This window comes from Alligator sinensis, unplaced genomic scaffold (assembly GCF_000455745.1).
Source record: "Alligator sinensis unplaced genomic scaffold, ASM45574v1 scaffold168_1, whole genome shotgun sequence".
Classification (NCBI taxonomy): Eukaryota; Metazoa; Chordata; order Crocodylia; family Alligatoridae; genus Alligator; species Alligator sinensis.
Window position 1 is genome coordinate 55,925 of NW_005842377.1, and position 24,679 is coordinate 80,603.

At 41.9% G+C, this 24,679-nt stretch overlaps 1 protein-coding gene across 1 annotated transcript in view; it reads right to left on the minus strand.

Moving 5' to 3' along the window:
- Positions 1-15,674: 15,674 nt before the first annotated feature.
- The window catches only part of DLGAP1 (DLG associated protein 1), a 719,594-nt gene continuing 710,589 nt past the window's right edge, over positions 15,675-24,679 (minus strand). Inside the window, exons 13-14 of the mRNA XM_025210860.1 lie at positions 22,481-22,633; positions 15,675-19,016 (exon numbers count right to left, since the gene is read on the minus strand). Of these exons, the coding sequence (XP_025066645.1) occupies positions 18,807-19,016; positions 22,481-22,633 (363 nt within the window). The 3' untranslated portion in view covers positions 15,675-18,806. The remainder of the gene's footprint in view (positions 19,017-22,480; positions 22,634-24,679) is intronic.

The window sequence follows — 24,679 nt, forward strand, 5'->3', positions numbered from 1 at the left end:
TCAGAGTGGCCTGAAAAAGGTTAACTAACAGAGATGATCCACTTCTGGGTCAGTAACAAAACAGAGTTTTACTGGCTGTGCTCTGTTACAAGCAGTTCCCTGCTGGTGATTATCACATCATGAATGATTATGCATGCATAAAGTCAGCCAAATGGGCCTGGGGAGGGCCAGCAAGATGGTCCCCCTCAAGGAGTAACTCTGATGCTGAGGTGGACCATTAAATCTCTTCCTTCTGCATTTTTCTTTTAAATCTTAGCAGCTTTTCACTGCTTCTTTTATAAGGAGAAGTGTTAAATGCATATATAAATATGGAGAAGGAGAAGCTAAGGTTCTCCAGAGGGTCAAAAAGAATAATTCTGTTAGCAAGGGCTTGTTAGGTTAGTCAGAATTTCAGGCTTTCTGAAATGATCTATGAGATATTTTAATGGGACAGGAAACATAACACTAGTATAACTCAGACTGTTATGGTGTGTATTAATTCTTGGGGAACAAAACTCCTTGTCCCTCACGAATCACCTTTTGTTCCTATTATTATATCACACTCACTTTTCCATTTGCAGGCTGTGACCAGCAGTTTCAGCTGAAGACCATATGGGTTCTCTTCCTTTCCCTCTGCAAGCTCTGCTTCTTAATGGTCAGCTTAGGTGTTGTTGAGCAATTGGAGACACTTCCACCACCTGGGGGTTAATTACTCCACTGCTCTAGTACTTTCTTTCCAGCTGCTGCTGGCTTGGGGAGTGAGCTTGGGTGTCACATTTGAATCAGTTTCATAGAGCCAGCACAAATCAAGTTTTGGATTCAATGCAATTGCTAGGTAAGGCCTTATTTTATCTTGTTTGTGTGGGAGCATGCTTCTTGACCTAGAAATCTCTTTCTGGTTATATAGAAGCATTTAAAAAAAATGCTGTTTGTAGTTGTAGGCCTAATATATACCCTGGGGACTTACCAGTGGCTTTCAGTCCTTTTAAGCCGTATTCAATAATTACTGTCTGTGTGCGCATAGGAAGAAAGAGATGATTTTAAACAGTGTAATAAAAAAAATCTAAATTCTATACAAAAACCAAACCTGCCCAATGATCAGCCGTACCCTTTACTTAACTCTACACCCTTGCACAATACCCACATTTGGCAACATTTAAATGTGTGAAGTTTACATGTAAAACTGCTACTTTTCATAATCTGATTTTGATCATTTAATTCTTAATCCATGACAATATTGCCAGACTGCTGCTCTAAGTTCATATGTATTTACATACATTTATGCAAATGTATTAAAAATGGAATGATCTGCTTATTTTTGGACTGCAGCTCTACACATAATATATCCATTCATGGAATAATAAACTTGTGTTTTGCAGCTAGATTATTTAATTCCCATAGTGCATGATATGTAATTATATTGTAATTGAGTTTCCATTGAATCTGTTTTTTTTCTTAATGCTGATGACTGCAACTTGTAAGACTGTAATTTTGCAAGGCTTATTTGTGTTGGTAAGAATTTATCAGAGGAATTCCATTGATTTAAATGGAATTCATGAGTAAGGAGAATGAAGTTTCTTTTCTGGCTGCATTTGACCTGGGAGTCATGGATATTGCAGTTATCACGTTCTTTGCTTAAACCTCATGGTTTTTGACATTTGGGCACTTTTTGCATGTGGGTGGATGATTGTGATGGTAAGAGACAAAACAATTTTGCTGAGAACCTTGGAAGTTGCCAAGGCTGCAGGGGAGACTGACTGAAGACTCAGTAACAACTCTTTGATACAGATTCTTTTAATGAGAACTTTAGTTTTCATGAGATTTGAGTAGCCTTCTAGGTTTTTTAAAAAACAATATTTAAAATACGGACACGTTGTATTGCTAAGGCTAGCCACTGCTGTATTCAAGGTTGTAATTAATTTACATATCAAGCATGGCTCTGATTATCATCAAGAATGGGAACAAGAAAGATTATTTGGTGTACAGAACTAGGCACAATACACTTGTCTATAGGGTCAGGTACAGACATTACACTTTTACCCGTATAAGTGATTGTAAATCGGTCTATACCCATAAGGGAACAGAAATTCAGCACGCGCAACCAGTCTATGCCTGTAACAGAAGTTTGGAGCACATAGACTGGTTTAAAAATGGTGGAACCCAGTCTAAGATTTGTCCCCTCCTTCCCCTGCCCCCGCCAAAGGCAAATGTGTGTTCTGTTTGCTACTCATCTAAACTACACCCCTTACAGAAAACTGCATAACTTAGATTGATTCTACCTCAGGTTTTTTGAATGTCTGTACCTAGCCTAGAGAAGGCAATGAATGACTTTTGTCAAAGGAGCATTAGAAACCAAACTGCATTCCTAATCAGTATAGCATCTATTCATAAATCCACTTGTCAGCCCTTTTGGGTCTGGGGCTGCATTGTTGATCCTAGAGATCATCATTATTTATTAGTTACCTGTGGGTTCTGTGCCTATAATGAAATTATACATACCCCTTTCCTTCCCAAAACAAGCAGCAGCTCAACTGAATGCAGGCTTGTCTGCTTTAATAAGCTGTTAAAAACAAAAAAACAAAAACGTGGCCTGAAGTTTTTCACTAGATAAGAAAAAAGATTGCATTATAAAATGTAGTCATGTAGTCAGTGAAACAACAACCCATGCGGCATAATCTTTTCAACTGTGGCTCAGTCTGTTATCTGTAAGGGGAAATGTAACTTATGTCTGTGTTCCATGACAGTGTGTCCTTCGTTAGTTATCGCTGAAAGATTAAACAGGTGGAAATCAGCACCTGTGTACAAGATACCTTGTCTCTGCTTTGCCTAAGGAAGAGATTGACAAGTGATGGGAACAGACATGTGAATGCTGACTTCACCAATAACATGCCATATGAAAGATCAAAGTACGATCTGTGATGAGTAGGTACTGAAACATTAACCAGACCTTTGGAAATGATCAGTAGTTGCCAGTTCATGTCCACAACTGTACTATTGCAAACGAGGAGCAAGAATTGTCACCTTATTGTGTGGAAAAGGGCATAGCTGTATTTGCACAATGGCTCTGGCTCTCCTCATGGTGGTGCATAACTCTGCACTGTCATAACAGCAGTAATAAAAGGGTTTGATCTTTCCTGCAAAGGGCAGCATCAGATCTGTGAGAAGCTGAGAGTCTAAGTGAGAATGTCTTGCTCTTGGATTTTAGAAAGCTTAGGCACAGATTGTACCTAGAAAAATATTGTGGGTTCCTTTTTTCCTGCTGTTGCCTTACTTTAATAAACAGAAATATCTTCCGTTTGGAAAACCTTCCCTTTTAATCCTATTTTAAAAGCAAAGAATAGTTCCCCAGATCAGGCACAAAGCTATGACAAATCACCAACCAATCTTGAATGTGAAGGTGTTGTAATCATATTACTACTCCCTGAGCTTGAATTACACGGAGTGTCGGTAAACATCTTTTGTTGCCAGTCGAGATGATGGAATATAGAACTTGGGAGTGCTCTGGGGAGCAGCAAGATTTCCGTAACTTTGCTTTTGAGCACTGAAGCAGTTGTATTTATATGCTCCCAGATCTAAGGCAATGTGGCTCCCAGATACCAGTCCAAAGGTGGTATCTGTAGCTGGGGGAAATCCAGCTCGCGCATAAAGCCAGACATGTATGGCTGCAGAAACTGTCATCTCCTCTGCAAACTACAATACCTTCAGTGACTCTTTCACTGTGCCAATACACAGTTTGTCCTACAGTTGGCATTGGGCCAATAAAAAAAAATCCTTTGTGGGGTTCCTATGGTGCTTGCACACACAGCACAGATAAGATCATGGATTCCTCTGATTCCCACAGTGGATTTCTCTACAGCTACCCATGCTTGCTTCACCCCCAGGACTGTTTAGAGCAGGGGCGGGCAATTATTTTGGACGGAGTGCCGCTTACTGAGTTTTGGCAAGCCATCAAGGGCTTCATGACAGGCAGTTAGGGGCAGATAAATATGAATATTCAAAAAATTTTAGGGGCCCTGCGGGCCAGATAGAGCAGCTTGACAGGCTGCATGCAGCCTGCGGGCTGCATTTTGCCCGCCCCTGGCTTAGGGGGCTTAGGGGTTTCATCAATTATTATACTAATTGCAGTTTCCTCAAATGGCATAAATAAAGTCCTTACTGAGGAACAGCAGAGCAATATCTTATCCCTGCATGTGCGAATTATTGCTACTGGGCAGTGGCCTCACATGTGCTCGTGTTTTATTTTTGTTTTTTAAATTTGCATGACTAGATGCTCTGTGGAAGTATTGGATTTAATTGTATAGCAAAATGTTAGAATTGTATCTAGATTATGACTTCTGCTTAGGGCAAAGTAGGTCTTCATATGCTCCATAAAATGCTTAGTGCTCTGGGGAGCAGCAGCCCATTAGTTATATGGGTAAGAAAATGACAATCAAATCCTATGGCTTGTTTATAAAGATCAAATCATAACACTCTAACTAGGTACAGAAATATTTCTTAGACCATAAACACTTGAAGGACTGGGACCATCAATACTGGGTATGTCTACAAGAGACACTACTGCGCAGTGGTTACTGTGAGTTTATTTAGTACTTGTATAATCAAGTACTAAATAAATATGCAGTACTGGAGTTACAGCGTAGTAGTGTTGGTGAACACCTTGTAAGGGACGCGACTGCACAGTAGCCTAATAATACAGTGCAGTAGCGTTTTAGCACTGTTGGTGCTGTGATGTGCTACTGCACAGTACTATTTGGCTATGTGCAGTTAGCATCTCATGTAGACATGCCCACTGATAGCATAATCCTTAGTGGGGATTTTGGGGAGCTATGGTAACATAAATATTAACATTTAATACCTATGACTTGCCATTTTTACAAGTTCTCATTTAATTCTACATATACTTATACATAATACTATGGAACATGAAGTACCACAACAGTGGAAAGAGATCTCGGAGTCCTGGTTGATGCAAAAATGAACAGGAGTCACCAGTGTGACGAGGTAATAAGGAAGGCTAACCACACTCTCTTGCATCGGCGGGAGGATCACAAGCAGGTCTAGGGAAATTATAATTCTCCTCTATGCGGCTCCAGCTGGTGAGGCTGCAGCTGGAGTACTGCATCCAGTTCTGTGCACCGCACTTCAAGAGGAATGTGGATAACCTTGAGAGGGTTCAGAGAAGGGCTACTCGTATGGTTGAGGGCCTGCAGGTAAGACTCTATGAAGACAGACTGAGGGACCTGAATCTCTTCAGCCTCCGCAAGAGAAGGCCGAGAGGTGATCTTGTGGCTGTCTACAAAGTCATCATGGGGCGGGGGGGGTCAGCAGGGAATAGGGGACACTCTGTTTACCAGGGCACCTCTTGGGGTTACCAGAAATAATGGCCACAAACTAAAGGAGAACAGCTTTAGATTGGACATAAGGAAGAAATTCTTTATGGTGAGTGCTGCCAAAATATGGAATGGGCTTCCAAGGGAGCTGGTGCTCTCCCCTACCCTGGAGGTGTTCAAGAGGAGATTAGATAGGAATCTGGCTGGGGTTACTTAACCCCAGCACTCTTTCCTTCCTGGAGTAGGGGGTCGGACCCAATGATTTACCAGGTCCCTTCTGACTCTAGAAATCTATGAACTATGTACTAGGGGTGTACCAAAGAAATTTTTGTGGCTGATACCAATAGCCAATTTTTAAGGAGGCATATCAACCAGTACCAATCCAATTTCCAATACCACGCCCCCAGATGAGCCACGGTTCCGTCCCATGCCTGCCCTGCCTTGGCTGGGCAGCCCCTGCCCCAGCCCCATGCCTCCCTCACCATGGGGGCCTTAATCTGTCCCCTCCCCCCCACGTCCCCTCTCTCCCCCCTCCCCTTCCACCACACCAGACTTACCAGCTGGAGGTAGTTCTCCAAGCTGCTGGGCTGTGCTGTGCTGCAGCTGCACACATACACGGGCCATTTATTGGCCAAAGTATTGGTCTGATATGGCTGATTTCCAATATAGTACATTTTCTTTATATCGGTGCCGATCTGATACTGGACTAATGTATCAGTGCACCTCTGCTATGTACCATAAGAAACGATGTTTGGAGGATTCATTGCATTTTTGACAAAACAAAACATTGTGTGAGTTCCTCATGTGACGGTCCACTCATCATCTTATCGCATTTCTATTGTTTTGCTTGGATTTCTAAAGTTTTTCAGGCATTGTAAGTAAATTTTACTAGGAATAAACTCAAAGACTGCTACAAAGAGAGGGGAGAAAATACAGAACTTAGCTGTCTGAGGGAACATCAAAGTATTCTGCATCCAAAAGAGGAAACATGTTAAAAAAGCCAGTTGCTATGTTGCTGTTTAGGTTTAGACAGGCATAATCGAGAGATTTTTTTTTTTGTGTTTGGAATTTTCATGATATCCTGATTTTGGTCTTTCCTTATATTGCTGTAAATCCAGAGTAAATGGAAAAAGTCTGTTCAGCGGTGTAACAGACCAAGCTTCCAAGGTGCCTAGTGCAAACTTCTGGTGAGGCAGAAAGATGCTTGAGTAGGAATTGGATCAAGAGTTAGAGCCAGACTGTTGTCAGTGGTGGCAGAAAACTGAACAAGGAGCAATGGTCTCAAGTTGCAGCAAGTGAAGTTTAGGTTAGATATTAGAAAAACTTTCTCACTAGGAGGGTAATAAAACCCCAGAACAGGCTGTCAGAGAGGTTGTGGAATCTCTGTCCTTGGAGGTTTTTAAGACCTGGCTAGACAAAGCCTTGGCTGGGATGATCTAGTTGGGGGTGGTCCTTCTCTGAGCAAGGGATTGCACTAGATGACATCCTAAGGTACCTTCCAACCCTAATTTGCTATAATTCTATATTATTATTCTGAAACGCTGAATAATTTTCAAATACACTTGGGTGGAATTATTGTTGTTACCTGGAAGTGGGTCACTTGAACTTTTACATTTTTTAAATTGGTATAACTAAAGGAAAAACTAGAAAACATGTCGGTCTTCTGTGACTTAATGTGCTGCAATGCCACCCTAGTATGTTGACAGGGAAGGGGAAAGGGTGGTTGGTAACAAAAAAGTGGTGTCTTGGTTATTTCTCCTTTTATTGGTGTTTGGATTGCCCTCTAAATGGTTTGACTATAGGAGGGATGTCAAATGTATGAAGCTGTTTCATCAAGCCTGCAGGGCTCCTAGGACCAGGAACACAGGAGTAAGATGCACTGCTAAAATCCCAGGTGTAGAGTCCAGTCTGCCCTGTGAAGACTGTGGTTTTGTTTAGAAAACCCAGTATCTAGCACCATGGGTGGATCCAGGATTGCAATGATGGGGGTGTGGCCTCAGCCCCTTGCTGTAGCTCTGGATGCCAGTGGGCTCTTGGAGTTTACCAGCATGTCACTTGAGCTCCTGCCAGAGCTTCATACCTGCTTTCAGGTCTGGAGCCTGCTGCTATTTGATCTTCCCCTTCCTTGTCCTCCTCCCCTTCCCCCTGCAAGTCAGCACCAGAGGAAAGGAAGGGATGAGTGGTGGCAGTAGCCCCTGGGTTTCATGGAAGTAGGGGCTGAGCGTTGCTGCCACTTCCATGCATCCCTTCCTTTCCCTGAATTTGCTAGAGCTTCTTGGGAGAAGCTGCTTGGCAGGCATAACAATAAAACCAACAAAAACCTAGTAATAATGTCACTTTGCATTTACATGGTGGTTTTCCATTGCTAGACAGGCATCCTGCTATTAAACAGAAGAGAAATTACGAGTATTGGACACAGCAGTTTGCAAATGTATGGCTGGGTTCCACATATATGTATGTTCCTGCAGCTACGCTGTTGTCATTGTGAGGCTGTTCCTAGGAAAGGGGAAGTTGCTTTGTCAATTAAAGGATTAGATTAGATGAGGTATTTTCTGCTTTAATATATACAGCAGAATTGACACACACTACCCGTGTGTATATTCTTTATTATAAAAGTGTTTTGAGTGGAGAATCAAGATGGTGAACTTGTTCCACTGTATATGACCTCGAGTTGAAATACAAACACTTTAGATACAGATCTTTATGTTCAGTTGGAAGTTGATGAATACTCATTTTCAGCTGGAAGAACTAATATGCTGCTTCATTGTGATGGCTACCTTCCAAGATGGTTCATTACACTACAAGGAATTTTTTTTATGGTATTGTATGTTAAAAGTAACTTCACTGAACTATAGCACTGGGGTTTCACTAGCAAGAAACTGCTCTATGTGGGATGATTGTGGGACAAACTTTTCTACCTACATTCTCCTTCCACGCTGTTTCAGTTGAAGATAACTGTACTCTTCACCAGTGGCATAACTAGATTAGGGTGAATGAGGCAACTGGGCACTAACTTGGAGAGAGAGAAGAAAAACACATGATCATGATTGTGATGTGGTAGCAACCAGAAATTGCCACTGCCCTTGTGCCTTAGGTGCCTGGCTGTGTACATACACTGCTTTTCTTCACTTACTGTCTTCAAACTGAATAATATTAGATATGCTATCCCCTTCCTGCTCCTTCCCACCAGCAGTGGTTGTATTTTAGTTGTGTATGAAGAAGTCTCCGTGTGAACATGCCCTGGTTTTCAAATGTATGGAGCACTTAGATCTCCCATTGACTTACCAAGGTGATTTATTTATTTTGAGTTCTCAGCACTCCTAATGAACTTTGCTTACAAAAGGCATGCTATGAACCCATAAATAATATAATTTGCACTAGGCTGGCACTGATGTTTTTGATGGTGGGATTTTCTTCAGGAGAGCAGGATATTTATTAACTATTTTTTTGTGGCAAATAAACAAGTGCTTAGGAAATGAGTGAAACAGGATATTGCATCTCTGGTACATGGTTCAAGAATGTGAAGGGCTACTCGGCCTTCAGCTGCAATTGCAGACCTGTGGAGACTAATAATTGGGTCAAAAATGAAACTACTACAAGAACCCTGTGTTAGCCTTTAATGGCATTACTATTCTTTGCTTCCTGCCTTTCAATCTGTCTCTTCACTTCCTCTCTCGCTTTCTGTTTCAATGGCACTCCCTTCTCAAGCCAGTCATTGGAAACTGTCTGCTTCAGCTGCTCACACTAATGCCATCACTTCATTTCAGTGTCAGGTGTGCTCTTTTGGCATCAGCTAGGGAGGCTCTATCATAGCCTTTACATACATTATCTATGATCTGCCTCTGTTCTTACACCAGTTTTCCTATCCAATGTCCATTATTTCATGGAAGGATGAGGCATCATGGGGATATTGACTTGCTTCACTTCCCCTTAGGACTTGGGTACACACAAGAATGGTTCTACTTGCACTTACCCTTAGTGATTATCCAAAAAATAAAAACCAAATGGTATACCATGTTTATGAATTGTATAAACTCTCAACCATGCATTGTTTCTTAAGATCTTTATTTCAAATATTTGCCCATATTGTGTATTTTTAATGTGATGGCAGTTGAATTCAGAATACTTCAGAAATCCATGCTTGTGTAGGAGGAGCCTGATAACATGTGCTTTAAGAAAACACGGCCTGCCTTTTACAATTTTGAGTATGAGGCTAAGTACAGACATTCAAAAAGCCCGAGCCTGAATTGATTCAATCTTTGCAGGTTAGTCTAACCTTTGTAGATTGAACTGGCAAGCAAGTGAAGAGCATTCACTTCTGATTCTGGAAATGCAGCCACATCCCTGCAGTGGCTCAGGCTAGAAGCTGGGGGGTGCTAGAGTGAGCCCTCCCTTCTGCAGTGGCGGGAAGGCTGAAGGGAAGCTGAACTGAGGGGTGGGAGGTGTGACCAGACCCCAGCAGGCCTGAATATGATTGGGGAGGGGTTTAAACCTCCACCGTGGCCTGCAGGGACCCCAGCCAGGGTGTGCCTGGAGGGGGAGTGGGGAAGTAGCTCCTGCTAGACTTTGGGAGGTGTGAGGGAGCGTGGCCAGACCCCAGCTGCCACCAAATGGTCAAGGCCTGCCCCCCCTGCCAGGTAGCAGGGGAGGAGAATGAGAAGGGGAGAGCCCTGCCTGCTGCAGCAGCTCCATGACAACTCAGCCCAGCCCAGCAGTGCCCACAGGCTGTCCTGGCTCAGATCCGCAACCCCAGCCCCAGTCTCAGACCTGGGTGAGGCAGGCAGATAGTGGGGCTATGCTGGCTGGTGTTTGGCCATGCCCCCACCCCTGCTGCTGGAACAGCAAGGGGAGATGGACCCAGAAAGTGGGAGGGCTACACTCGGGGCAGGAGTGCAGTGGGCAGAGCTGCCGCAGCCTGCGCAAGGTGAGCAGCAGTTGCTATGGAGGCTAAGGCAAATTTTGGGGTGGCCAAAGCCCGCTAGCCCCCTGCTAGCACCACTGACGCTTAACCCACCATAGCCACCCCTCCCAGCCCTGCTGCTGCCACTTGTCATGCACATGCTGGGGCAGCTCTGTCCTCCCTGCTCCCACCCACAGCGCAACCCCCCCACCGGGAAGAAGCTTGCACTGTCTGGGGCACCATGACTGGGGCTTCTGCCCCTGTCAGGTTTCCCCTTCACTTCACCGCTTCAGCGGCAGGAGCAGGGGCATGACCAGATGCTAGCCAGCATGGCCCCCTGAGATGAAGGGGGTGGGGAAGGGGTTTGCCTGGTTGGGGTGCAGCGAGAGGCAGAGGTGGTGGCCAGGGCTGGCAGACCCTGGCTAAGGTCCCTTGTTGAGAGTGAGGAATAAACTCCCTCTCTGCCCCTTTCACCTTAAGGAGCAATGCCAGCTGGTGTCTGGCCATGCCCCTGCCGCTGCAGCAGGGGGAAGGGATGCTGACAGGCTACTACACCTTGCCCAGGCAGACCCCAGCTGGAAACCTGTGTGGGTGGGAGACAGGAGGGGGATTAATCTACTCCTCCCTCACCCCTTTGCCTCAGACAGCTGCTCCAGGCCAGCATCTGGCCATGCCCCCCCACTGCTTGAGCAGCACAGGTGCAGGGGGAAATGCCTCATGGGCTGATTGGCCCTGGCCAGGCAGACCCTGGCTGGGGTGACCTGGTAGGAGAGGGTGGGGAGGAGGATCCCAGCCAGGGTCTGCCTGGCCAGGGCAGATCAGCATCCCTGCCCCCTTCACCTCAGGGGGCTACACCCGGCTGGCGTTTGGCCACACCCCTGCCCTTGCTTCAGCTGGAGAACAGAGGAGCAGACAGCACAGCACAGCCCAGGGCTGCAAAGGATGCTGGGGGACTCTGATTTAACTTAAACCAGGAAGGGGTCTAGGACAGAAGTTGCATTAACTAGTTTTACCTCAATCAGTTAACGCTAATACTGTATTCAACCATGCTTATCATAAACCTGTTTCAGCCATTTTGAAACTGGTTTATATGCACTGAACTTCTGTGTTCTGTTACAGGTTTAAACTAGTTTTTGATCACTGAAACTGGTTTATGTGTAACTTCTGGCTCTACAAATTCAATTGCAAAGGGAACTAGGTAAGGGTAAATTAATCTTTGCCTGGTTAGAATATTATTTATCCTATAGCAATAAATAGGACATAAAGGCAATCCATAGGAAGAGTTTCTCCCTTATGCATCAGTGTTTATCATTAAATTTACCCTTGTTGGAGTATTTTGATATCACTATTGGTTGGTTTGTTCTTAAGCAGATAGTTGTTTATCCAAATGTCTTTTCTTGATGTATGGTTTTACAGCCGATACACTCAGAATAACCTTCACATTCTGTTCTGTTCCTGTTTCTCTCTCCAAATGAGGTCTATCCATTGCCCTGAATATTTGACAGCTGTTAAACGTAGTTTTTGTGAAGAATGGAAGCACTATAAGAAACCTGGAAATGCTGTGTTGTTTGTATCCTCCAAAAAATCTAAAATCCTTGAACATACCTCTCACACAGGATCTTGCAAAGTCCATAATTGCTTCCATTTTTCTTGGATAAAAAAGGCAAGGCAGCTATGGGGATTGTTATAGCTCGGGGATGTTGGGTGGAGTCATGCAAAACAGTTTCTACTTGTGTCACAGCTCAGTTTCCCACTTGCTATTGCTGGGTGGAACTAAGTCACTGAAGTGAGAAGTTACCTGACAACACAGTAGATAGCAATCTTACATTGGCAGAGGGATCAACACAATGACCTAAAGCTTTTCTGTGATTATATCATTGCTGGATCAGTGAAGAGAACCATGAAAAACACAATTACCAGGAAGCCTGGTTTCTTTCCTTGTCATTTAGCTATTCTGCATGTGATTCCCAGAGAAATAGAAATAGATGATCTGCTGTATTAATCTGTGGTAGTGAGAGGCTGCTGCATGAAGATCAGTCCTAAGCGTGGAAAAGTCTGAGCATTTGCTGAAAAGGCCAACCGCGTCATGCTTTGCAGTTGCAATTCAAATAGATCCTACTGAATTAAATGATAGAGACTACCTTTCTGCTACAAATAGCGGCATCACAAGAACACAGAAGGACACTGTGAAACATCTTTCTTCTCTGCACAAAAGTCTCTTAAAGAGGGCGAGCACACGTGGAAGGACAGTAGTGTTTTAACTTTTGCATAGCGCAACAATGCAGGGAAATTTTTTTTAGGATGGATACTCATCGTTGGGGATATACTTGTTCACTGTAACAGCATTTTCATGAGAAACTGGTGAGTCTAGATCTGTGTATTATGTGAAGCAAGGAATGTCCTAGCCCAGGTGCATTTGTATTGACTGGCTGAACAGCTGCATTAACCCTGACTTAATGTGCTAAGTAAAGGTAATTTGATCACTGCCATTTTGCCAGGGATCCTGTTACCCAGTCATTTTCCTTTGAAGTATCTTGAAGAGCAAGGAAAACAGACTGCACCATTGCTTGAACACCCTCAAGCTTAGTTACAGCTGCCAAAGAAGTTACTGAGGTGCCTGTTTTCACCCAACTTTGTTAATTTTTTTACAGTGCCAAATGATTCAAAAATACAAACTCATCAGTACCTCTTGTTCAAGGAGCTGTCCCTTTTTTGTATGCGTGTGTGTGGTGTGTCCACTGAGAACAAGTCCACACCAAAGAGTTTAGTACGTGCTGCCAGTACCAGTGTTGCCAGGGTGGATCCTCAGAAACGATGGATGAGGGTGTGGGAATCTCTTATTTTATTATTTTCTGATTTAGCATAAACAAAATTGCATTTCCAGAACCACGGACAAAGAGGGAGATAAGAATGGTGAGTAAACAAACCGACACTGAACTGAGCTTGTAGAAAATGGTCAGAACTTTAACTGACCATTACAACACAGCTACTTGAAACTGAGGCTCAGGTAGTGGACAATGATTTTGCACAAGAGATGTGAATGAATTCTCCATCTAGAAAATGGTTTGGAAATACAAGCTATTTAGTGTACTCTGGTCCAGTTTAAACATCATGTCTTGCTGAGACAGCATAGCACTACCCAGAGAAGGAATGACCTCTGAGGCAGAGAAATTGTCCCCAACCCATTTGGTAGTAAAATTTTCTTCCATTTAGCACATCATTGATACAAATCTCTGCTCAGTTCTTCCTGGTCCTGAGACTCCATATGCACATCAAGTGGTTAGCATGGTTGTATGCTGCAAATTCAGATGTCATTGACCCAATTAACATAAGGTCCTTAGTGTCAAATAGGTGTATAGGTAAAACAATTATTGTCAACACCCCAAATTCCCAGTCTTATTTAAACTGTTGGTATTGGTTTGTACCGCTACAGCAGAAATAGGTGGGTTTAGAATTCAGACAAGCATTGTTGTAAGAGTAACTTATAGATAAATCATTGGTTTATACACAGTTTATACTACAGGGCAAAATTCAGTCTGGAATAAACTAGTCAGTCTCCACTGAAGGGAATACAGCTTCCCCTGGTGATACTAAGGATCAATTTGACCCATCTATCTTGATTTAACCACAACTGAAGATAATTAAGATGATGTGAGAAACTATGATGAAAAATAAACAAACATAAGGCTTTTGTTTCCTTTGAAGCCTGATTTCTGTTGTCTTCAGCAGAGGGTGGTCTGGTACCAGGTGAATTTGTCTTTGAAAGTATTTCTAAGGATTAAGACCCTGCTCCTGGTAACCATTACATCTAGGGTGACCACCTGTCCCTAACTGGGTGGGACAGTCCCAAAATGGGAACATCAGGTCCTGGTCCTGGGCTGCATGACTCTGGGACATCATTTGTCCCAGGATTTGGGTTTTTCATTCATCACAGAAAAACACAGGAAACAGCAGGTTTCCTCTTGCAAGGTGGCAGAGTTCCAGCCTGCAAGAAGCTGCAGGGGGCATGGGGTGCCACGTGCAGGATGCAGGGACACCACCCAGGCAGCGGTGAAGATCAGCTCCCCTAGCTGCCTGCAGGTAATGGAGGGGGGGGGGGGGGGGGGGGAGGGCAGATTGATGCCCCCACAGTCAGGGAGGGAGTGGGGCAGTGGCAGGAGCGTGTCCTGGGGACACTGCCCAGGCAGGGAAGTGCATGGGGTCCAGGGCTGGGGTGGGGAGTGGGACAGAGCCATGGGTGGCTTATCCAGGGTTTAGTGGGGGGAAGAGGGCCAGTTCCCTGCTGCTGTGTGCACCCCCAGATAGGCGGACATGGGAGGGGGCACATGCCCCCCAAAGTTGTGTGCAGGGCAGGGGCAGATGCACGCTTCCTGCTGCGGGTCTGGGGCTCCCTGCTCTGCTGCCTTCCCTCCAGGAGCCTCGCACTGGCTGCGTAGCCATGGTGAAGTGAAAAACCCTTACCCCTGCCCGCTCAGCAGCAGCAGCAGTGGAGGTGTGGAGTTGTGCCCCTTGCTGCTGCTGGGCAGGCAGGGGGTACCTCACCATGGCAGTATAGCCACCACCGCAGGGCTTCTGGCGGGGGCAGCAGGGCAGGGAGCCCTGAGCCTGCAGCGGGCAGTCTGTATCCGCCTCCACCCGCCCATGGGTTCTGCTTGGCTTTGCTCTGGCCATGCCACTGGAGGAGTGGGGTATGGTGGGCATGTCCTGCCTTTCCATTTTGAAAAGGTGGTTACCCTACTTACGCCTGAGAATAACTTCCAACCTTTGACCAATTCCAGTGAGTTCAGGTGAACTCTTCATATGATGAAAGTTGCTCAAGCAAAATCTTTGCGAAGTCTAACGCTCTGAAAACTTAAGAGAAGCTTTTTCTTGGTTTGGCTTTTATTCTTGACCACATCAAATGAAACATTTTTACTGTGCTGGGATTGTGAATTTGCATTGAAAACCCACAGCTCTTACAAGCAGTGCATTAATTATTTTATTAATTTGCTTTTTTTATTTTATTTATTTTTTTACATTATGGGAAACATTCATCTATTTACATTTTTCTGTCCACACACAAACTAGATAGATAATCCTATGAACCCAATTCATAAAGCCATAAAAATGTGCTCTATCCCTCCGTCTAAAGGCGTTCAAATTTGTACCTTATTTCCCTTCCCCCCACCCCAACCGAAAACATTTAAAAAATCTCATTTGGGAATATAGGTAGGCCGGTGATGTACATTCCAGTTATTTAAAATGTGTTTAATTTTTTTTTAAAAAGAAACTGTCAAGTCACAAAGATAAATTGTAAATTAAAGTGATAGTGCACACCAAAACATTAAGGGAAACACCAATAAATAAACGGAGATATATTACAAATAAATTATTTCTATTTACCTTTTCAATTATTAAAAATCTTTAATCCATTTCTTCATCTTTCTTTACAAAAAGATTATGATAATTTTATGGAAACATCTGCAAAAAATATAATAAATACTTTTCTTTTAACTTTTGAAGCCGGAAACAAAAACAACTTTTTTTTGTCAATTTTCCCAAAGAGGGAAAAAGCAACGGTTTTTGTACCAAAGATCAACAGAAAATAATACTTTTTTAGATTACATTGGGCAGATTAGACCAAGAACAAATAGTTACAAATTACACTAAAATAAATTATAGAAAAAGTATATTCATAGTGGTAAGTAAGGAGTCAAGTGGTTAACCAGTGGCAGTCTGGGGGTGGAAGTATAGTCATATATTAACCAGTTTCAAGGCTGAACATACTCTTCAGTGCTGGAAAGCTAGGAAAATGTTATAATGCCCTGTCCACAGTCAATATGAACTAACAGGCATTTCACTAAGAATAGATTCATTTAAAATACTTACAAAAAATATCCTATGTTATACAAATACAATGATTTATCATGTGCAAGACTAACAAGTCTTCAGTTTTCTGCCTTTTTTTGTTTTTTTTGTTTTTTTGGAACTAACTACAGCATAATCTTTAAATAAATTTCTCTTGCCACTTGTCAACCAAAGTCTTAACTCTTCTTTCATAAATCAACCAAAACATATATGTGACTGTGGACCCTCACTGGGATGCTGCTTTGTATCTCTTAATACAAATGAGTTCCAAATAATATTTAATTCTTAACATGATTACATGGTCAAAAGTGGCAGTTGGCACCATACGTACTGCAAACACTGATCTTTCGCTGCTGCTAAAAGTTAAATGAAGTGTGTTCTTTCAAAACTATCAAATATACTGGTCTTCAAATGCTTCTAGGGTCAAACCTTTTAAAGCCCCCTTCACATGAAGCATTCTTGGGTTACATTGGATTTCTGATTATTCTAGTTAAAAGTCTTTTAAATACTAAATGATTAGCCCTTATTTTATAAACCACAGCAGTAAATATTTGTGCCCTGTTTATAAAGACATAGCTCAGATATCAATGGCTTTGAGAGGTAGCAATTCTAAAGTGGTTTTAGAATGTTTTCATGAAAACAGATTTGGTGCTAGAACCTATTACCTCTCCTAATTTCTTGAATAAAATTAAACTAGCACCTGGCCATGATGTTATATTCAAAGTTCTGGCGTGATCTTTGATGTACTAATTGGAAACAGCTTAACTTTCTGATGGTATCTTTTAAATGTGAGCTACACAATTATGTTGACCGTGCAGTGGGATTGTCACAGTTGGAATGTTCAAACTGTTTAAAGAATTAGGGCATTTAAGACCAACTCTGGTGTGGTACAAAGTACACATCGTCCCTCAATCAGTGGACTTCGCCACCAGACCATTTCTAGTTTCCTTCCTTATGTACATGTGTCTCATAGTAAGGGCCACGTTCTGCCCATGCTACATGGGTGCCCCAGTGGAAGAAGAGATTGTAAGAGGAACTGGCAAGGGAGGATTCATCCTTCATCCTGCAGACAACACTTATGTAGGGAAAATGCTGTTACCTTCTGACACGCATCAGTTCCCGGAGTGCATGGTGTGCTAATTATAGGGCATGGTCAGATTGCTGCAGCCAACTAATGTTGCCTTCTAGTGCATGTGCCAAGCAAGGAGCCGCATTGCTTTTTTTTTTTCCAGTGCTATGCCTGAGACATCTTGCCCTATAATGGCACAATGGCTATTGTCACTTATACATGGCAGACACCTCCTAGCAGCATGGGCAAGATTTTACCCTAAGTAGTAAATGAACTGCTGAAAATTTGGGAATGTATAGTAGTCATGATTTCAAAATGACAGGAAAAGCTAGTGTAGGAAGTTAGCCTTTTAGCCCTGTAGTGAAAAAACATAGATGTGTTATGGTCCCACAACTTGTGAAAAATCCTTGCTTTTAAAAAACAGGGTAGTATTAAGAGACTGAAGTAGAAACTTACTCCTAGGTATGAACCGTTTGATGGTAAGCAGTCTAACCTGTAGCGTACAACCAGCTGCATATAAAACAAACAAAACTTTGCTTTGAAAAGTATTATGGGTTCCATTTACAATGTTTCAGTAACAGGTGTCTGTGTGCGTCTGTGTGAAATTGGATAGTCTCACCAAGGTTAAGACGGTAACAAAACCAAGCTTTTTTTCTTTTTCCTGTTTTTTAAACCAATATAATCCATTCAATGCAATACAATAGGAATTGACAATATGGTACAGGTGTGTGTGTGTGTGTGTGTGTATATTTAATTCTTAATTCTTGGACCAAAAAAAAATCCTTCATCTTTTTTATGTTCTCTTTGACCATTTCTTTTCACCTTTTTATTGCCTTTCAAAATAGATTTATTTCCCTGGAAGATTGAATTTACTATCTTCTGCTGATCAAATGTGTAAGTAGTGATTGAGGAAATAAAAATGAGGCAGTTTCTGCAGCTGTGAGCGTGCAGTTGTGAGTTCAGTTTTCTTTCCATAAGGTCTTTCCTATCCCTACTATCTTACCCCCCCCTTCCTTTCACCTCAACACAGCTGTTTCCCCACCCCCTTGCGACCATTACAGGTGAGAAGGTCAGGTGAGAAGCTGTGATACGGAGGTTCAGAATAAAGTGCGCCATCTGCTTTAAAAAAGAATACTAATAAAAAGAAGGGAATCTAAGTCATAGCTCCTTTCCATCTTTTATGAGGAAGACGGCAGAGTCCAAAAGGATCACTCTGCATTACTGGATTTCCAAAATACCCTATAGTTTTATATTGCTGTACACTAGGTAACAGACTAGCTTTAGATAAACTAAAGATCGTGAATGAGTTAAATGGAACATCTACTGTACAGTTGTGTGTATGTGTGTGAATGTGGTGTTTTTATTTTATTAAACAGAAAAAAGGATTGTACCTTTTACGTGAGGCAAGATGGTAGCGTCAGTACATGTGACCAAGCATTATGATGATATGGGCAAACCTTTAAAAAGCAAGGGTTATTAGAGGACATCTCTTGGAAGATTGACAACTACACCACAAAAGTGGAATTCATTGGGATTGTGTACAGAGGAGTGTGGGGGAGAAGGGGGGAAGAGAGAGAGAGGAAAATACAAATACTTAATGGTGGCTTTGAGCGGGGACCTAGAGGGGCAGATTATACAGGAGATTTGTCTTGCCAGTGAGAGTCCTCCTGGAAGGATCCCTTCATAGCCTGGTCTGGGCTTCAGGGATGTAAATCTCAATGCTTTCGGCGCTCTCAGTGGCTGAGTTCTGACGGACAGATGCAGCTCGCTTGGCAGCCATCAGCCGTTTCCGGGCCTCTTGACGCTGTGAGCTCTCCAGAGAGCGTTCCCGTATAAGTGGCACCTGGCCTTTCGTTGGCTTCTTTGGCACTGGAGGAGGGACCCTTCTCTCCTGATCAAAGCAGAAGGTTAATGACATTATACAAATTCTCAGGGAAAGGTTGGAAAAACTAGGATGTGTCAGTAGTTAGAACACACATTTTACCTAAAGTTTGTTAGTTCTTATCTGCATTTTTTTCTTCATTGAACTGGCTTTTGTATTCAAAGGTTCATAAAAATAATGTAAGCTTAAAGAAAAAGATAGTATTGACAGCAGTGCTAGTTCTCCTCAGGTACGATGCTTATTAAACGCCTGGCGCTGAAAGGGCTGAAGCTCCCATAGCTAACGACTTAATGTGGTTCCCATTTGGGAATCCAGATTCCTCCTCCTGGTGCCAGGGATTAGAAAGGAGAGCATCTTAAACAGAACTTTTTACCACTATTTAAGCTAATACAGTTTCATAATCCTCATGTATAAATTTCACTATATAATTGAAATGCCCAACTCCTATAAGACTCTTAGGATTCATTAATAAAATTAACTTACTGTAGCAGCAGTTGGTGTTATAGAGCTGAAATACACAAATGACCTTGTCCTTTACATACAGTACACACATAGCACTAGATGGGCTTACGACACCGAGACTTCATGGATATAGTTCACAATGTAAATGTAATGTAAACTACCTGCCTGGAGTTAGTGTACCAGAGTAAGAATAAAAAAATTGCATTTAGCGATGGTTGATCTTGGTAATATCTCACAGAATCCACGTTTGGTATCTCAGTATAAAAATTCTTTAGATTTAGCAGTGTGCTGGGTGGGCATAAGGAGCAACAATCAGCTACAAACTGAAAAAAATATTTAAAAATCATTGAGATAACACACACTAATCATCACTTTGGCAGCCAAAGATATATGTTTAACAAGGAGAGAGAGTGTGTGTGTGTGTGTGTGTGTGTGTGTGTAAAAATACACAAAGTGGTATCTTGGGGGGTGGGAATGAATTAGTTCTGAATTTCAGGCAGCCACAAGTCTCTGTCAAGTTAATTAGACTGTCTTTCTCTCTTCCAACTGCGAGCATGGCTTCTGAGACAAGGGATTTTATTACACTACAAAGGTTACATTCTAGTCTTTAGTTTTGTCTCATGTTGGTCACAACAGCTTCCATTGCATGAAATATAAAGGTGCCTCATTACACTTATGTATAGTTTCCCTCTTTTTCCAAAGATTAAACCATATTGTTTAAAGAAGGCTCCAAGGTTAAGGATGGAGGCAAATGCAACAGTGATTCCATATGAAGTTTCTTTTTCTTTCTTTTGTAAGAATTAATGTCCCCTTCATTTTTCCCTGCAGCCAGCAGTCCAAAGAGCCGTCTGACCGTGATTAAAGGCTACTCCGATAAACTCATGACATGTGCTTTGTGTGTTTGTACTTATGGCCATGAAGTTGTGCAGGCCACAGCACTCCTGTCTTAAAAGGCATACAGGCTGCACAACCTCCTCAACAGTTTAATTTAAAATCCCAGACAAATGTTTATTTAAATGAGGAACAAAGTCAATCTAATTCTTTAAAACACCTAAGCTCTGCTTTCCTACTATAGGCTGTATGATGCGTATGATCCTTTTTCAATACTGCTTAACTTATTTTAATCCTGTTAGAGTCTTCCTTTTGTTGGGAACGCTTTGAAATGTTCTCAAATGCAAATAAGAGGGAAGTTTTTTGGTGAGCTTTCTTTTCTTTGTAGTGGAAAGTGAAAACACTTTTCCTAAGGTTTTATTCTAGAAGCTAATGAAAGTGTGCCTTAGCATACATGTGTTCAGGTTTTGAGCCCTTGTTTTTTTCAATTAATGCCAGGACAAATGATTACCTGACTTTTGTGTTTTGGCCAAAAAACCACATCTCTGGAATCAGCCTGTGTCAAAAAAAAATCCCCTGCTTTGTACACAAGTGGCATTCTCCTGATGGTTTGTGATTTAACCTGGAACCTGCCATTCCCAATTTGGGAATAACAGAGGTGAATTTTTTTTTTTTTAGTTTGCAAAACACATGGCAGCAGTGTGTTTTGGTTTTTTTTCAAACCTTCCTACTGGAAGATCTGTAGGATGTATTTTCTCATGTACAATACACCCCCTCTCCCCCTGCCAAGAAGCAGCTGCTGGAAACTGGAGTGTGCATTATATGCAACAAATATATGGTAAGAACAGTTTCTGCTGTTTTCCAAGCAAAAGGAAAAATCATCTACATTAATCCACAGGGAGCAGAACGATGAACAGGCTTGGCTTTCTAGCTGCTGCTATGCAGTTGCTTACTACAAGGAATGATTTCCCCCCCTTTATTCTGCCTTTCAATAGCAAGGTGCACCTCTTATTCAGGGGTGTAATTTATGTGAGGAAATATGGTTTTTATCCAGGACAAAATGCTGCTTTACCAACAAGATGGATCGCAGCTCAGGTTAAACTGGAAGGCCATGTACGTGCCTGAGCCACCATATATTAACAGATCAAGGTGTGATTCTTGTCCCACCCTCCATTCTGTTGTTTGTTGTATCCCTGTCTAGATGTCACATTTATCAGGCAGAGACCATTCTTGCTTCTAACGAGGCTAATGGAAACACAGCCATTAGTTTGAAAGATCCTCCAGATTTGGACCGGTCTTTTTAAGCATTTACTGCAAAGCATGTAGCATACACCCTTGGGCACTATAAAACTATAAATGCTGATAATGGCAGTTTTTCAGTTCTGCATTGTGTTCACCCAAGGTGCAGTTTGTCCAGCTGATCTGCTGTCCTGAGGCAGATGGTAAGGAGAAAAAATACATACATGGTACCATACCAGAATGAAAAGAGGAACACAGTTCACATTTGGAAACTAGTTTTCTCTTATGGGAACAACAAAAGACTACATTAAAAAAAAAAAAAAAGTTACCAGTGCTGCAGATGAGTTTTGATTATCATGGGTAAATGACACTGCCAGCATAGTGAACGCAAGAACAAGACTTCTCATTAAAAAAAATCAAAAAGAAAACAAACAAACAAAAAATGACACGTAATTTCTAAGAAGTGTTTTTCAGGTCTGTAAAACAGCAGCTTCTCGCTCTATTTATGAGCTGGTTACCCATGATTACAATACTTCCCTACTCCTCTAAGTCACACAGCCTAGAGTGTGCAATTAAACTGAACTCTTGGTCTATGCAGTAATATGCACCGTATGTGATTTATTTAAATTTTGAGAGTCAATATATAAGGCAGTTCCTTCCAACGATTGATCATCTAATATGATTAAATGTAAAGTTTAACAAAGTACCACATTCCCATTATCTGATTCACAAAGACAGATTTGGTTAAAAAATATGCCTGAAACATCTTACAGATAATATCCCAGATGATTATTATGTAAACATTGTTATTACAATGAAATTTATCTGATATGAGCTTCATTTCACATTTTAACATCAGTGCTGTAAGCAGAGGCCTATTTAATTTGTCCAGTATTTGTGCAGGGTTTTAAATGAAGCATACAAAATCTACATTGTTCTACCTTCTTGTCATGAGGATCCATCTGTTTCCAATTATTGGCCTTTAACTGATGAAGTTCATCAAATTTCATACTAATATTTTCTATGGACAACTGCAGCATATCCCAAAACCCTGCTAAATCCTGGGAGGTTGGCCTTGGATGTGCATTAGGATTCTGTACAACAGAAGAAAAAAGAATTTTGGCTTCAGTACCGATTAATGTAAAGCATTTGTACAAACAGCTACAAAACTCAGCAGCATAGAAATTTAATCAGACTTCTCTGATCTAGTAGCTGCATAAGGAAAGTTAACACAACATTATTTATCAGGTTTTTACTTGTAAAGAATTGGGGCCAAATTCTGGTATGTATAGGGACTTCAAGGCAAAAGTTTTACTTCTGACTATATGCCAAAATGCGGAGAAAGTTTGCCTTGCTGTTGGCCCTCTGTAAAAAGAGCTATGTAGGAGTATTCTTGGGCATGATCACTGTGGTATGCTTGGGTGCAACCTTGACCTCGCTGAAGTCAATGGCAAAACTCTGTTTAACTGCATGGATGCTAGGATATTACCGAACATAACTGCATGTGCATCTATTCATTTAGCAATGCATTAATTAACTTTTCTACGCACTTTGATAAAGGCTATGGAAAGACTACAATTCCAGAAAAAAAAATAGTGTGCCATGTGTCCTTGGCAGATTATTGGCAAGAAGAATCTTTGAAGAGTGAAAGTCTGGGAGGAAAGGATGCTTGTTAATCCTGCTTTTTGCAGTATATCCTTTTAGGAAGGATAATTGGCTAAACCAGAATGTAGCCCTTGAAATTCTGCATATGCCATTGGCTTGCAAGTTTGTTTGTTTTTTTGCCTTAATGCTGAGCACTGCTCTGGTAGAATGCATTTCAGGGATAACTTCCCATGGGATAAGCAATTTTTATTTGGAATTTAGTTTCTAATTGAAATGAGCTGTTGGGTATCTGCTTTTCCAGAAGCACTGAACACTCGCAGTTCCAGTAGGAATCAGTAGGATTTGTGAATGCTCAGTGCCTCTTAAAAGCAGATCCATAAAGGCTTTGTATAATTTACTCCCACAGTTCTGTGCAGTAGTTGGCTTGGTTGAGGTTATGGTTTTATTTTTACATTCGTGTAAAGTTATTTTTTTTTTCCTCCCATTAGCAAAAGTAAACCCTTAAGAGACAGGTATGAATCTGTTTCCCTCAACAACTGTCTCCTGACATGTATTTCACAGCATCGCTGGCAAGTGATTTTTAAAAGGATGTGTATACCACCAAAGCAGTGGCTGTAGGAAAAACAAACCAAAAATGACTTTCTTACATAGAAAGGATATCAACTATAAAGAGATTCTTAATCCTTAATTGCAGACATTATTAGATTAGCAAAATGCTTTTTCATTCTTCACAGCAACGCAGAGGGGTTTTTTTCCTATTGCATTTTGAAATAGATGGATTGTCTACATTATGGGCGGCTCACTGCTGCTACAGCAGCATAGCTATAGGGGCAAAGCCCCCTAGTGGAGATACAGGGTGTGCTTTTCTTCAACAGAAGAAAGGCTGTTTTGTTGGTATGGCATGTCTTCCCCAAGAAAACATCAGCTAAACTGGCAGGAGCCCTCTTCTGTTGGCAGAGCTGTGTTCAGTCTAGGGGTCTTGCCAGCATAGGTAGGAGGTAGGCTTTTTTCACAGCCCTTAGCCATTAGGCCTGATTTTGTGATGTGCTGAATACTTCCATCTCTCTTTAACAAGAGCAGGACTTGAAAATTTTAGCATGTTGCTAAAAGATTGCGCCTTTGATTACAAAGTAGAGTTAAATATGGAGTTTTTACAGGGATATGGTCATTTTTAATGTCTTTTACCCAGCTACTTTTAAACTTCACAGAGATTCTCCTAATGCTTTAATGAAAGCGCATGTCACATTCAAATTCACGCTATCCCTTAAAGTGAAACCAGCACTTTAAAAAAAGCATTTTCTTAACAACAGAAAATAAAATCCATTCAATTGTAATGTGGTATCACCAGTAATGCCAACTCTCACAACAAAAAAATATCGAGAGACTTCCGATTTCCAAGTTAAATTAACTCTGACTAATGATCTCCGGATAGAACCCTCAAATCTTGGGATTTTTGCTTCTGGTGCACGTAGAGAGCACTGAGCCAGTAAGTCTGTGGAGGGGAGGGGGCAGGGGGAGAGGGAAAAGGTGGGGGT